The following is a 13,518-nucleotide window of genomic DNA, read 5'->3' as shown; positions in this document are numbered from 1 at the left end:
AAAAAAAAGTAAAAAAAAAAATTGAACTGGATAAAATAGTTAAAAGTTGTTGAATGCAGCCCATCCTTCCTCACTCTATAGGCTCTTTTCAACTTTGTGATTGGCCAAAGAAATGCATGGATTCAACTAAAATTTGCACAGGAGGTTGTATGCAAATTAAATATAGTTGTGGCTGGTGTTAGATCTCAAACCATGAAGTTTAATAGATTTGGTTTAGTTTACTTGGTTCAAATACCAACATATATATACTATATACTGGTTTAATCATTTGTAACACGTTATAGCCTATTGCCAAAACACTTAAAATTTTATTTCATTATGATGAAATACAGAGTCCAAAGTCTCCCTCATCACATTGATCAACAAGAAAAGTTTGCAAACATATTAATAATTAATTAGAAAGACAGCTACGGAATTAGAGATATTCATGTAGTTTCCTAGTTCATATTTGTTGCATCATGCTAGTATTTTGGTTAGTGCTTTGCTGCTGCTTTGCCACCTTTTCCCTGCACGCCATTCATAATTTTATTATATATAGGAACACAAATCCGATTTTTAAGAGACAGTTCAAATAACAATAATTATAATATCATCAAGATAAGATCCCAAGTTCATTTCAGGATTTTATGCGTCCATGAACACAGAATTTTGATGTTGCATGTATGCATCTATATATATATATATATATATATATATACTGTTTTTCTTTTTCTATGTCATACCTTCTTCTTAGGTTCCTGGGGTTTTTGGGCGGCTTGCTTCTTGGAGGCCGGCTTGGATGCCGGAGTTTTGGCTGTAGATTCAGCCTTGGCAGGCTCCTTCTTGGGCTGCCCAAACAGCTGAGTGCCAACTGGCTTTTCAGCCTTCAAGGAAGCCATAGTTTTCAGACAAAAGAAAGCCTCTTTCACAAATGAAGACAAGAGGAGAAAGTTAAAGGCTTATGAAAGCGGCTGGTTGCCTCAATTACAACAAGCATTGTCATTTTTATAGCATCAGACGGTGAGTGCTGAGAGAGAGGAATTGGAATATATCACAAAGTTACAAGAGTAAGGGAATGGTGGTATTTGAGGATAATGGGAATAACTGCCTATGGACACCAGTTGGAGAGTTCGGTGTTCTAGATAGCATCAGATGCTTAATTTGCTTACAACATCTTTACCGGACTTGTATATTTTTAACCAAATCTTAGCATATTTGAGTGTGGATATGTGTAGAATATTTGTTAAAGAGAATATAATATGATGCTATCATGACTCATGTATGATTCATATTGGATACCATATTTATTAGACCACTCTTTATTGAAATTTGTATTTCTAATATTTAATTATGGATTGAATTCATAACTTAGATCTTGCAAATAATAACGTGTTATCTTAATCCTAAAGAAACCACTTTTATAAGCTACATAAACTATAAAATTATGCGTCAAGTAAAGTTAATTTAGTTGATAAGTCATTCACACCTATACATTAGAGCTCATAAATTTGAAATACTGTGTGTGTGTGTGTGTGTGTGTGTGTGTGTGTGTGTGTGTGTGTGTGTGTGTGTGTGTGTGTGTGTGTGTGTGTGTGTGTTGCAAGAAGGATATGGACTAATAAATTTGAGTTTTAACCATACGAATGTATGAGATAATGAAATTATTAAAGGGGGTGTATTCGATTTAGAGTTTAATGGATTTAAAAGAGTTATAAAGGATTTGATGGATTATTATATAATTCCATAAACTCCATAAAAAATTTATAAAAATCCAATAAAATTTTTGAGGTTAAGATTGGATTTTATATTGATATTGTTCTTCATAATTTTACTTTTAAAATCCATTATTTTTAAAATCAAGAACTTTTTAAATACCTATAGATTTTAAAAGAATTGTATAAAGTCCTAATTAAATACACTGAAAATTTTAATAGAATTTTATAAAATTTATTAAAATCTAAATTGAGTACCATTATACTTATATAGACTCTTTTAAAATTTAAATGAAATACTTTTAAATATTTTTAAAATCTTTCAAATTCTAAATTAAATATAGCCCTTTACATATATTAAAATGAAAAATATTAGAGATTCTCAAATTTAACTTCCCAAAATTTCCTCTATCCTACAAATACATGTGTCTCGTTTTCTGTCTTATGGTGGCGATAAATCGTCCAAAAAAGTTAAACCTTAATAGAAAACCTTATTATTATTATTATTATTATTATTATTATTATTATTATTATTATTATTATTATCATTTAGAATAATTTCCGGCTTGTTTTTCTGTTTGTCGAAGCCTCCAACCAACCAATATAAATACTTTTTGATTCTTTCTTCCAATGTTGGTTAATTAGAAACGAGTGGGCAAAATTCCTTTCTTTTTTGGTTATTGTCTTTTTCATTTTTGGGAAAAAAGCAAAGCAAAGCAAAACATTTCATCAAACACTAAACACCATTTGTTGCGCTTGGCAGGATGTACTATTGCTCCGCCAGCAGCTCATCCTGATTTATTTTTACTCTTTATTTATCTATTTATTTATTTATTTTCCTGAAGGAAGATATAAAAACAATATCATTCTCTAATATGGTTTTTTCAAAATGCTCATTGAGGGTTGAAATCAGTTGGCCTGGTCCATCTCCATGCTTGGGAGTTTTATGATACCTAATTTGTATATATGAGTGAAGTTCCAGAGTTTCCTTCTTGAGATCTATTAGTTTCAAGTTTCCAAACTGTTCAAAGGGTCTCCACTTATGCAGAAAGGAAGAGCAAAATGCTCTCAGTGGTGGTTTATGATAATTATGAAAGTACTAGTACACACATGGAATTGAAAGAAAGATTGTCAAAAGTTAAGAACCTATATGATTCAAACTCAGCATCAAACTTTAGAGGGATGGATTTTGCCCATCCTTGCTTGGTTTTTACAGTCCTTTTCTTAGTTGCTTGATAGCTTTACTTGGTATAATCATTAGTTAATTACTGTTCCATATAATGTAATGCAAGGCAAATTCTATGAACTCAAATATATAGCTAAAATATGTTTCTTTTATTTAATTAGGCCAAGCCTAAAAAGACAGAAGTGGGTTTAACTAAATAACACAATAAAATATTACAAACATTGGTGAACACTACTAAGGAGAACCCCACAATGATTCTACATCTTCATGGGCTCCAAAAATGCATCACCAATGCATTTCTTCCTCTTCTACATTCTACTTAATTCTTGGCTGCTGGCTTGCTTCCGGTTATCTATACCAATCCAACAGAAACACATAATTAAAATTAAAAAAAAAAAGAATGGAACTAAAAAATAGAACATACTATGAACTAAAAATATTCTTGAATGTAATATAATATACCCTCTTCTTAGTCTCCCGAGGCTTGACCTCAGTGGTCTTAGCAGCCGGTTTGGAGGCCGTAGTTTTAGCAGGAGCTTTGGCAGGCTCTTTCTTGACTGCAGCAGAAGATTGAGTGCCAACAGGTTTTTCAGCCTTGGTTGATGCCATTGTTAACTCTCTTAAATATTCTGCTTTTTTTTTTTCTTTCTTTGAAACACAAAAAGTTGTCTAACTTGCTGGCCTCAAGTAGTAGTTCCAACACAAAACACTCATTTTTATAGTTGGAGCTCAAAGTGTTTTAACTTTGGTTGGAATAGGAATTTCTTACTATTGTACAAAATAGGTGAATATAGATGGGATAAAAATGTTGATGGGGAATGGAATAAACTTGAACTGGTGGAGGTCTATTGATAGATGCTGTTTGTATCAGATGCTTCATTGGTGGCAATTTCTAACAGGTATGATTTTTTGGATGCCTATTCTTAGGCATGGTAGATATTTCCAAAGGCATAAAGTTATGATCAGAACTTCATCTACTTGTCATTCAACTTGATCATGTGGAACTCAGAGTGGTACTTAACTTTTTTGTTTTTTTCCCCCTTTTTTTGTGTAAATACCCATTAATTTCCCCTGTTTTCTTTATAAATCCACAAAAAGTTATAGATTTGCATTCTTAAGCTTCAACTTTTTGAACTGAAAGGAAGTTATATCAGTGTCACACACTTGTGTTATAAGGCTAGCATGTTACTTAAAGCATAAGTATGAAAAAATTAGAAAAATAAATGGTTAATTTCTAATATCCGTACGGCTGATTCATTTTATAACTAGAAAGTTACTCTGCTAGGGTGTGATGTTGAGGATATTTGGATTTGGATTTCTATATACAAGCAGCCTTATTTGAGGACCTTTTGTGATAAGAATTTTGGTTTTCTTTTCATATGACATCTCTTTTTAGCGTCAACCTAAACCGAGCAAGATTGAACTTCCACTTAACAAAGTCATTTGTAGATTTGAAAACCTTAATTTATCCAATTTGATTCCTTAAAAATGATTAAACTTTTCCTTATTTCTTTTTTTAAAACATTTTTTCCCTGCTTTTGTATCTATGTTTGTTGATGGAACTGAAAATTGAATACTAAAACAAACTCAGAATGAATCCTTGCATAAAAAATCAATAGCATGATATATTTCTAATTGTTAACTAATAACACAATTTGCATTGCAGCCACAGATTGACCCAATTTAGATCTAACCAAGTCAGCGTGATCAGAAAACGGTTCACACTTTTCGAGTAAAATGAGGAGATTATTCGATCATCATCACGTTGGAAGAACATTTTCATCAATTCCATTTGCTTCAGTTTGCAGAATATTTCAGTCTCTAAATTCTTTCCCCCCCTTTTTTTTTTTTTTTTTGAATGGTCAAGGTAAAAAAATGTTATCAGTGAGGCTGTCCCATCCTCAAAGCAACATAAGCCAAAACTCTATATCCAACCAGCATGACAGCCAAAGCAGCTACATCCCACCACAGATTGTCAAGTCCTAAAAATTTAATAGCAGGAAAGTCCATCGCCTTGCAATGCAATCCAACTCCACATTCATAAACCTCATTCGCTGAATATTGAACGCCAACAAGAAGCTTGTAGCAGTAGTGACTAAACGATACGTACTTCAACCAAGCGATGAAATTCGGGATGTTCTGAATGTAGTATCCACCAGCTAGTAAGAACACCAACATTGTCACTGAACTTAGAGTGGTAGCCTGCTTGACATCCATTAGAATGGCACCGAGAGCTAGTCCTAGTCCTTGGGAGACTAACACATTAAAGAGGACAATTGAGAGGGTGAATAGAAATGTAAGTAGTGAAGGCTTAAGACCACCCATCCAATATGTAACTGTCACAAAAACAGTTGGTAGCACAAGCTCCATTGGCAAATCACCAGCCATTCTAGCAAAGTAGTAGGATGAAAGGCGGTACATGCCCGAGGAACGCTCTTTAATCAGCATTGGTCTTTCTTGAGGAAAGGCAAATATAGCACTGAATAGGGGGAAGAAACCCCAGAAGATGGAGAAGAAAAATAGAAGTCCCACCTGTTATAGAAAAAAGCAATATTATATTGAATTTGTGAATAAAACCCAATTCTTCATCAAAGTTTTTTTTTTTTTTTTCTTGTTTTTTCTGTTTTGTACATGTATGATTGAGAATGAGTGCTTTTAAAGAAAATAGTACCTGATCTTGTATGTGTGAAGTATCAGATTGCCACCATAGAAGACCAGAAAGAATTGAAACAGACAGGACTTGGAAAATCTTTAGACCAGAGTAAGATTCATGTTTCCTTTCTTTTAAACCCCTTGTCAGCAACACCTTGAACTGTTCCCACCAGCCAGTCATCCATTCCTTCTCACTACCTACGAAAAATATGTGCAAAAATTTTAGCATAAGGTTGTGCCAAGTTGAACATACAAACAAAAATATGTACCATCTATTGCATAGTGACAATGCGACAAAATGCACTTAAGAATAGGGAAGAAAATTTTATTATTTAATTTTTTAATGTTTTGCTTTAATTACCTCTTGCTGGTTTTGATGTGGAAAGAACAGGGTTTTTATAGTTTTCATTAATCTCTGTCTTCAGAGAAGGATATATGTTCTTTTTGTATGATGAAATTAAGGATTGCTTTATTGCATTTTGATCCTCATGATGGTCTAATCTTCCATGAAACTCTAATTGATCTTCTTGTGTCATATCAGGTGCTATACCTGCATAAACCCAAAACCAATTAAGTTAATCAAAAAGAAAACAGACCCAAAAGAAAAAATTGTACTATAGTCTCTAAAAGCTTGCCTCTTTTTCAAAAGTTAAAGCACCTAAATTTTTTGCCTATTTCTTTTTCTTTTCTTTAAGATAAACATGGATAATTAATACGTATAAACAAAAAAAAAGTTGTAAGCAAGACTAACAAAGTTAAGTTGAATAATTTAAAAACGTGCTTAGTCATATTACAATTATTAAAAACAGAAAGCACAATCACCAGCAAGATTAAAAAAAAAAAAAAGAAAAGAAGATGATGAAATCTTTAAAGGAAAAAAACACAATCACTTTTCTAAACCCAATTGACCAAATTATTTGTCTTTTTGACCACTGCTCAGTTACCCAAAATTTCATCTATGAACTAGTCCATCTACTGTCTTAAGTTTGGAATAACTGGTTTGGAGATCTATATCCAATAAACTTGGAATTTTGATCCGACCTACTGAAAGTAAGTAGCCCATCCCATCAAAGTTCAGCTGGAGACAAACTGGCATAGAACTGAAAATGCAGGGATGCATACAGTAGTTTTAGCTATCGATGTGAGTGTCCAATCACTAATTAATGAAGTTATTGTCAATGCACTAAAAATTATATAAATGCAAAAGAATATTAAATTAGAATGAAGTAGGAAGGAAGAAAAAAAAAAAAAAAAAAAAAAGAGGTTCAACTTTAGAGGGTCATTATTGGCACATAGCTTATGTGAATCTAGTTTTCCTCCCTACATAGATATTTCCTTCATTTTCAGACCCTACTGAAGAAAAAAAAAAAAAAAAAATTGAAGAAGATGGTCGGCCACTGAAATTTAGTTGTCTTTTGTGCACACCACTATTACTTATCTTGAAAATGAACTCCTACCAAAATTGGATCATTAACTGCCAAAAGTTTTTTCTTCCAAGTTGCAAGGTAGTTGCATGTCTATTGTGAGGTTGACATGTTTCAAAATTTTAAGTCCCCAAAATGCATGGCAAACTTTTTTAAAATTATTATTATTATTGTACATGTACCAAATGATTAAAATGGTTTGGCCAAAAAAAGTTAACTTAATTCTAAGATTATGAAAAAATAATAATAATAATAAGGAGATTAGGGATAATTTTTTTCTTCCCCTTACCATTAGCTAGATCAAGCAAAAAGTCGGCAGGGTTCATAAAATTGAAACCGGGAACAAACCCAATGGATCCGAAATACTCCATGACCCGACCCGCATGCCCGCTGTAAATCGGGTATCCTTCACACAAAACCAACACCTTATCAAACATCCTATACAACCTGCTGGAAGGCTGGTGGATGGTGGTGATCACCGTCCGGCGGCCGCGGGCCAGTGTTCGAAGAGTGGCGATGATACGCTGAGCCGTCGTGGAGTCGAGACCGGAAGTGGGTTCGTCGAGAAGCAGCAAACTCGGGTTTACGAGCATTTCCTGACCAATACTGACCCGTTTGCGTTCACCACCAGACACACCACGAAGCAGAGGACCTCCGATGATGGTGTTCCGGCAGCGAGTGAGGCCAAGCTCCACTACGATCATCTCGGCCTGCTCGATTTTCTCTTCTTTGGTGAGATTCTTCGGGAGCCTTAACAAAGCAGCGAATTTCAATGTCTCGAGGACAGTCAAGTGTGGGTACAACACGTCGTCTTGAGAGACAAACCCGGTTTTCCTCTTCATGCAGCTCGCGAATGGTTGGCCATTGTACGATATGGTGCCGGAGATTTTGCCCCGCAACCGGCCGGCCAACGCCGTCAGAAGGGTCGTCTTGCCGCTGCCGGACGGACCCAACATTGCCAGTAACTCGCCCGGTCGGACGATTCCACTCACTCCATTAAGTACTGCTTTAGTTGCTTTTGGCTCTTGTGAAGTGAAACAGCTTCCTTTGTTGGTGTTCAACTTTATTGAATATGTAACATCTTCAAACTGCAATATTAATTCGAAAGCCAATATATTTATAATATGTAAACATACTACATTTTTCAGGAAAACATATACATTTTTTTTCATTTTCAAGCAATTATGAGCTTGTTGAAGTTGCCGTAATTATAATTTTTCATATGGATTACATAGTAGGCTACTTGACATCGCCTAGCAAATTACTTTATCATGTATATGTATATAAATTACTGTGTCCTATGTCTGTGTATATATATATATATATGTAGCATACCTTGAGTGTTACAGGGTGTAAAGATTCCCGGAAAAGAGAAAATCTAGGCGGGGATGGTTGTAGGTGGTCAGCTTTCTCATCTCCCAAACAGGAGTTGACATTATTAATACTATTCACAGAGCAAGATGGCTCGGCATGAACCGAACCGTTCTCTGACCTGTTGATGTTTGATAGTAAAATGCTTGGTGGAGGGGTTGTGATGCCACTTTCCTGTTCTGGAGGCATCATTTTAGTTCTTAAAAAACGTAATATCAAAACACACAAGTTTCAGAAACAGCAATAAAAAATAAAAAATAAAAAATGGAAAATAAAAAAGGAATAATTGAAGTTGAAGATGAAGATGATGAAGAAAAGAGGAGAAGATGAAGAGAAAGAGGAGAAGGGAGAGGATGATGATCACATGCAAGAACAAGTCATGTGATGAGATTTATAAAGTGAATGGCCAGGGGGGGTTAGAGATGGCACGAGAAAAAGACTCAGTGGGATTCATGACAGACAAAAGAAATTTAGCTAATTAATTTAATTTCAAAATATTATGATTTTAACTATATATATGATGTAAAATTTCAATGTAGTTAATCCAATTAAACTTAACCAAATCGAACCGAGCCACACCAAAAAGTTTCATTTATTGGGATCCAGAGGTGATGTATTAATGTATTCGACTATTACAAATTGGTCTTTTCCTACTTTCTTCTACGTGTCTTTTGGGGATTTGCTAGTTGCTTTTTATACCAATCCCATCTTCTTACTATTTATAATAAAGAGATGTCAGATACTATAATACTTTGCCTTAGTCGTCGTCCCACTTCTACGAAGGGACTATACATTCTGTTCTCTCTTCTTTCCATTGAGTATATTTTAAAAAAATAAATAATAATTAAAAAAAATAATAAAAAAATCTATAAAGACAGTTTGACAAAGATTTCTTGCATTTCTTTTTCTAATTAACTACTATTCAATGCGTTTTCATATTCCATACTTTTGTTTTTTTTTGGACAAACATCTTCTAGCTTCTTAATTTTTTTTTTATTTTTTTTATTCAATTAGTGATAAAATCTCATTTCATATTAATGCATATTTATTTTTTTAATTTTTATTTATTTCTTTGCAAATATTTTTAAAGATGATGTGAATGAGATGAAGATGGAAAAAAAAATTGAAAAAAGAAAGAACATTCAAATTATTTCTTTCCATTTTCCCTTTTTACTTATGATAATATAGATGTGGAATTTTCCGTATGTATTTATTTATGTTTTTATATATTTTTGTTAATTTAATCTACTCAGTCAAGTTGATATTTTTCATAATGATATGTGAGATTCTGTTGTATTCACTGATTGTAGGTACACTTACAGCCATGTATGGAGTGATGATATACATAACTCAAGATTGAATTGAGACGGTCAAAATTTTGAAGAATTTTTCCAAAAACTAATAATTCTTCAAGTGAGGAGGTATATTCACCGATAGCAAAGCCATGGTAGAATAAAAATACATAACATATATATTTAATTAATTTATACACTATTTTGAGTAGTGGAAAAGCTTCCAACATAGACGTTTAGATTGGTTGATACATAGAATTAAATATGCTTGAGGATTTTTTTTTTTTTTACCAACCCATAAATTACTAATATATTTTCTCCAAAAAAAAAAAATATTATTACTAATATAGATATTTATTGTTGTCCATCTAAGAAGGAAGTAAGCCTATGCATGTATTTATTAAAATTTGGGACCCAAGCCAATGCATGTATGTATTAAAATATGGGACCCCATATGACACCCAAAAACATTCACCAATTTTTTTTATTTTTTATTTTTAAAAAAACATATTGTAATCTGTCATCTCATTATATATATTAGGCATAGAAACACAAAGAATATATGTCACACTTATTAAAATAAAATTAAATAAAATATAGAGTAGTAATCAAAAACTGAAGCTTATTATCATGAAACCACTAATAGCTAATAGCTAGCTAGGTGTTGAACTCGTTTACAACTCCAACCAAACCAAAATACATACATACATACATATATATAGTATATACACACACACATATATTATCTTTCACTTTTCTTTACAAAGGGGGTATCTACTTTTGAAGGGTGCTTCATAAAAAAAAAAAAATAATAATAAATTAATAAATAAGAAAAAAGAAAGAAAGAAAGCTGGGTTCCTCGTGCCCTTTATAGGTGTCAAATATCTATTCATTGGATGAGATAGTGGCTGAGATTGTGTCGTCTTTCCCATAAAAGGCTTGGCTGAGGGTTGGTGTCATTGTCGTCTAAAGGTCTATGCTTTTTTCAAACTTTTTCATTTAAATTTTTATAAAATTTATAAAATTAATTTTGTTTGGAATTTGGAATCAACAGCCTTGCTTTGTTGCAGGTGCCGTAATGACATGTAATCTGCCTTGCAAATTAAAATAGATGTTGGAAAACAAAATGCGTGATTTAATTTTGAGGAATTATTCCATATTTATATTAAATATAAAAATTATTATATATTAATATGGATCTTGGTATAGTTGTGAAGTTGTACTAATATTCGATTATATTATATGCTAGTACAGCAGCTGGATAACCAAACATATAATACTTTCCTGATTGAGCACAGGCTTAGCAAATTATTTGAATTGAATAATATCAATATACTTTCTCTCATTCATTTCTTTCAATTCCAGAAGATTCGGGGATATATTTTGATTCCAAAATCATTCTTTAATTCTCACTCACATTATGTTTATAAACTAATGAGTTTCTCCCATTATAGTGCATCAATATACAGATATATGTCTAATTTTATTATTCTTTTACTTACACGGAGATCTATAGTAAAAAAGTTATATGTATTGATTAAAATTTTCTTTTTCTTTTAATATTATTCTTTTTAAATGCATGCATTAGGCAAAAAGTAACAAATAATTCACTCCCAAAATTCCTACATATTACAATAAGGCCTCTATCTGCCTCACATTGGATTCTCAAACTTGAAATGTATATCCAAAATGAATTGAAATTACTTTTTGCGTAACTTTATTATTATTATTTGATAATAGATAGTTTACTGTATGTAATACTAAAAATGATTCGGTTGAATCATAAGATGCTTATCTTGGATGGTCCTTTAAGTGCCAAGTGTCTTTGCTAAATCTGAAGACTCTTCTACAAGGCACAAACTTTTCTTTTTTCCACTTTACCAACAAACACTGGATTATGCCACTTTTACACGTTGCAAATTTGCTATACCTTCTGACATTGGATGGTGCCCCTTTTCTCACAATCTTCTTCTTCTTTTTTTTTTTTTTTTTTTTTGAGGTAATATTTTCTCACAATCTTCTTCTTATTTATTTACTTATTTCTTTTGTATTTTTAGAATTCGGTCTCAAACCCAAGAGCTTTTGATTTGAATTGGTCCTATGAGATTCTTTAATGGTCCTATTGAACACTTCGAATGAAATTTGTTGTCCTCATCTTAACCCATAAAAAGATTAATTTGTCTCTTCAAACTTCAAACCAGGAAAAGTAAGATTTAGAGCATGCTGTAAATATATATATATATATATATATATATATATATGGCGTTGTTATAGTACGATCCGTCTACATGGGAATCCGAATTAAAACCGATGTTTTTGGAAAAAAAAAATTATCAATTTTATTGTTATACATATATTAAAATCAATGTTTTTTTTTAAAAAAAAAAAAAAATTGATTTTGATGCGGTACAGATTGTAATGTAAACACGCCCATATATATATATATATATATATATATATATATATATATATATATATATATATGTATAATATTAATATATTAGAGAGTAGAAAAATATCAAAAGCTCTCCTATGCTTTTTTGAATACTATTTTGTTATTGAATACTATTTTATTAATAACACGTTCTCCAATTTTGCATTTTTCCACATAAAAAAAAACATTGATTTTGATGCGGTACAGATTGCAATGTAAACACGCCCATATATATATATATATATATATATATGTATGTATAATATTAATATATTAGAGAGTAGAAAAATGATCAAAAGCTCTCCTATGCTTTTTTGAATACTATTTTGTTATTGAATACTATTTTGTTAATAACACGTTCTCCAATTTTGCATTTTTCCACATAAGACTTTTTTTTTTCTTTTTTTTGTCCTTTTTGGTTTTTTTGACCATCTACAGAAATTCCCTTCTTGAGGTTATATCATTGAGCCAATTAATTGCTTATTTTATTTTATATTAATCATACTGATTTACAAAATCTACTATTAAGAAGCCAATTTTATATTTTTACATGTAATTAATAAAGTTTATTGTATTGCTTCCATATTATGCCTTTTTGCATTAACCAAAAGAAATTTATTATAGTGATAATATATATATATTTTGTAGGCGTCTTGTATATTCGGGTACTAATTTTAATTGTTTTCCAATATTGGATTTTCTAGCAGAATTTCATGGTCTTTTGTTAATCGTTTAATTAAACATTTTGGGATCAAAATGGCAGCAACTACAAGGAGTAATTTAAACTTTGTAAAGGAGACAAGATTTCATCTTTTTTTCCCTCCCCCTTTTTTGTTTTTTCTTTTTTTTCAGCCAAATAAAACCTTTATAGCATTTGGTAATCTTATCCAAATTACGAAATTTGCAATTGTTGATATGTACTAGAAGGGACCAACTTAATCCGATATTAGATATGGTATTCCTCCATCAGTTTCTTTTTGAATGATATATATTTATATATATATATATATCCCATTAAATATCTATCAAGTATTTCTATCGGAAAAAAGTAGCTACCTTTCCAATTGAGGTGGAGTTTCCCCGTAAAATTACTTATCATACAGAATTGTGAACAGCATGTGTTTGGGTTTTAGAAACGTATACGGCATCATTTTTCATATATTTTAGATATTAAAGGAAACATGTAGGGAATGCTTTGAAAAAAGGTACTAGAAAAGATTTTTTTCTTAAAAAAATTGCATACATGAGAATGAAGAATGCAATAAATCCAAAGTCATGTAATTTCTCTTGAAGTCAAAATTAGTTTTCCTTTGCTTTCTTTGCTGTTTGCCATTTCTTTCAATGATGCTACTTTACAGCTTATTATTCAGTAGCTTTATGCAAACGTTTTTATGACCATTTGTACGTGAAGCTTTTCACCCAATTCTCTCTCACACACACACACACACACAAAAAAAAAAAAAAGCTT

The 13,518-nt window shown here is 31.7% G+C and overlaps 1 protein-coding gene and 2 long non-coding RNA genes across 3 annotated transcripts; all 3 read right to left on the bottom strand.

The window, feature by feature from the left end:
- Window positions 1-288: 288 nt before the first annotated feature.
- Window positions 289-1,491, bottom strand: LOC125418706 (uncharacterized). Its single transcript, XR_007237711.2, has 2 exons — window positions 723-1,491; window positions 289-506 (listed from the first exon to the last, which is right to left on the bottom strand). It is a non-coding gene; the product is annotated as an uncharacterized LOC125418706 (long non-coding RNA).
- A 1,516-nt stretch (window positions 1,492-3,007) lies between these two features.
- Window positions 3,008-3,988, bottom strand: LOC107429564 (uncharacterized). Its single transcript, XR_001582446.3, has 2 exons — window positions 3,340-3,988; window positions 3,008-3,229 (listed from the first exon to the last, which is right to left on the bottom strand). It is a non-coding gene; the product is annotated as an uncharacterized LOC107429564 (long non-coding RNA).
- Window positions 3,989-4,477: 489 nt separating this feature from the next.
- Window positions 4,478-8,786, bottom strand: LOC107429561 (ABC transporter G family member 21). The gene is made up of 5 exons (XM_016040273.4): window positions 8,289-8,786; window positions 7,243-8,041; window positions 5,891-6,079; window positions 5,549-5,727; window positions 4,478-5,409 (listed from the first exon to the last, which is right to left on the bottom strand). The coding sequence occupies exons 1-5, from the start codon at window positions 8,514-8,516 to the stop codon at window positions 4,759-4,761; spliced, it is 2,046 nt and encodes a 681-aa protein (XP_015895759.1). The 5' UTR covers window positions 8,517-8,786; the 3' UTR covers window positions 4,478-4,758.
- Between the last annotated feature and the right edge of the window lie 4,732 nt (window positions 8,787-13,518).

Source organism: Ziziphus jujuba, chromosome 12, assembly GCF_031755915.1.
Source record: "Ziziphus jujuba cultivar Dongzao chromosome 12, ASM3175591v1".
Classification (NCBI taxonomy): Eukaryota; Viridiplantae; Streptophyta; class Magnoliopsida; order Rosales; family Rhamnaceae; genus Ziziphus; species Ziziphus jujuba.
The sequence above is the reverse complement of the archived record's forward strand: the minus strand, read 5'-3'. Positions and strand labels throughout refer to the sequence as shown.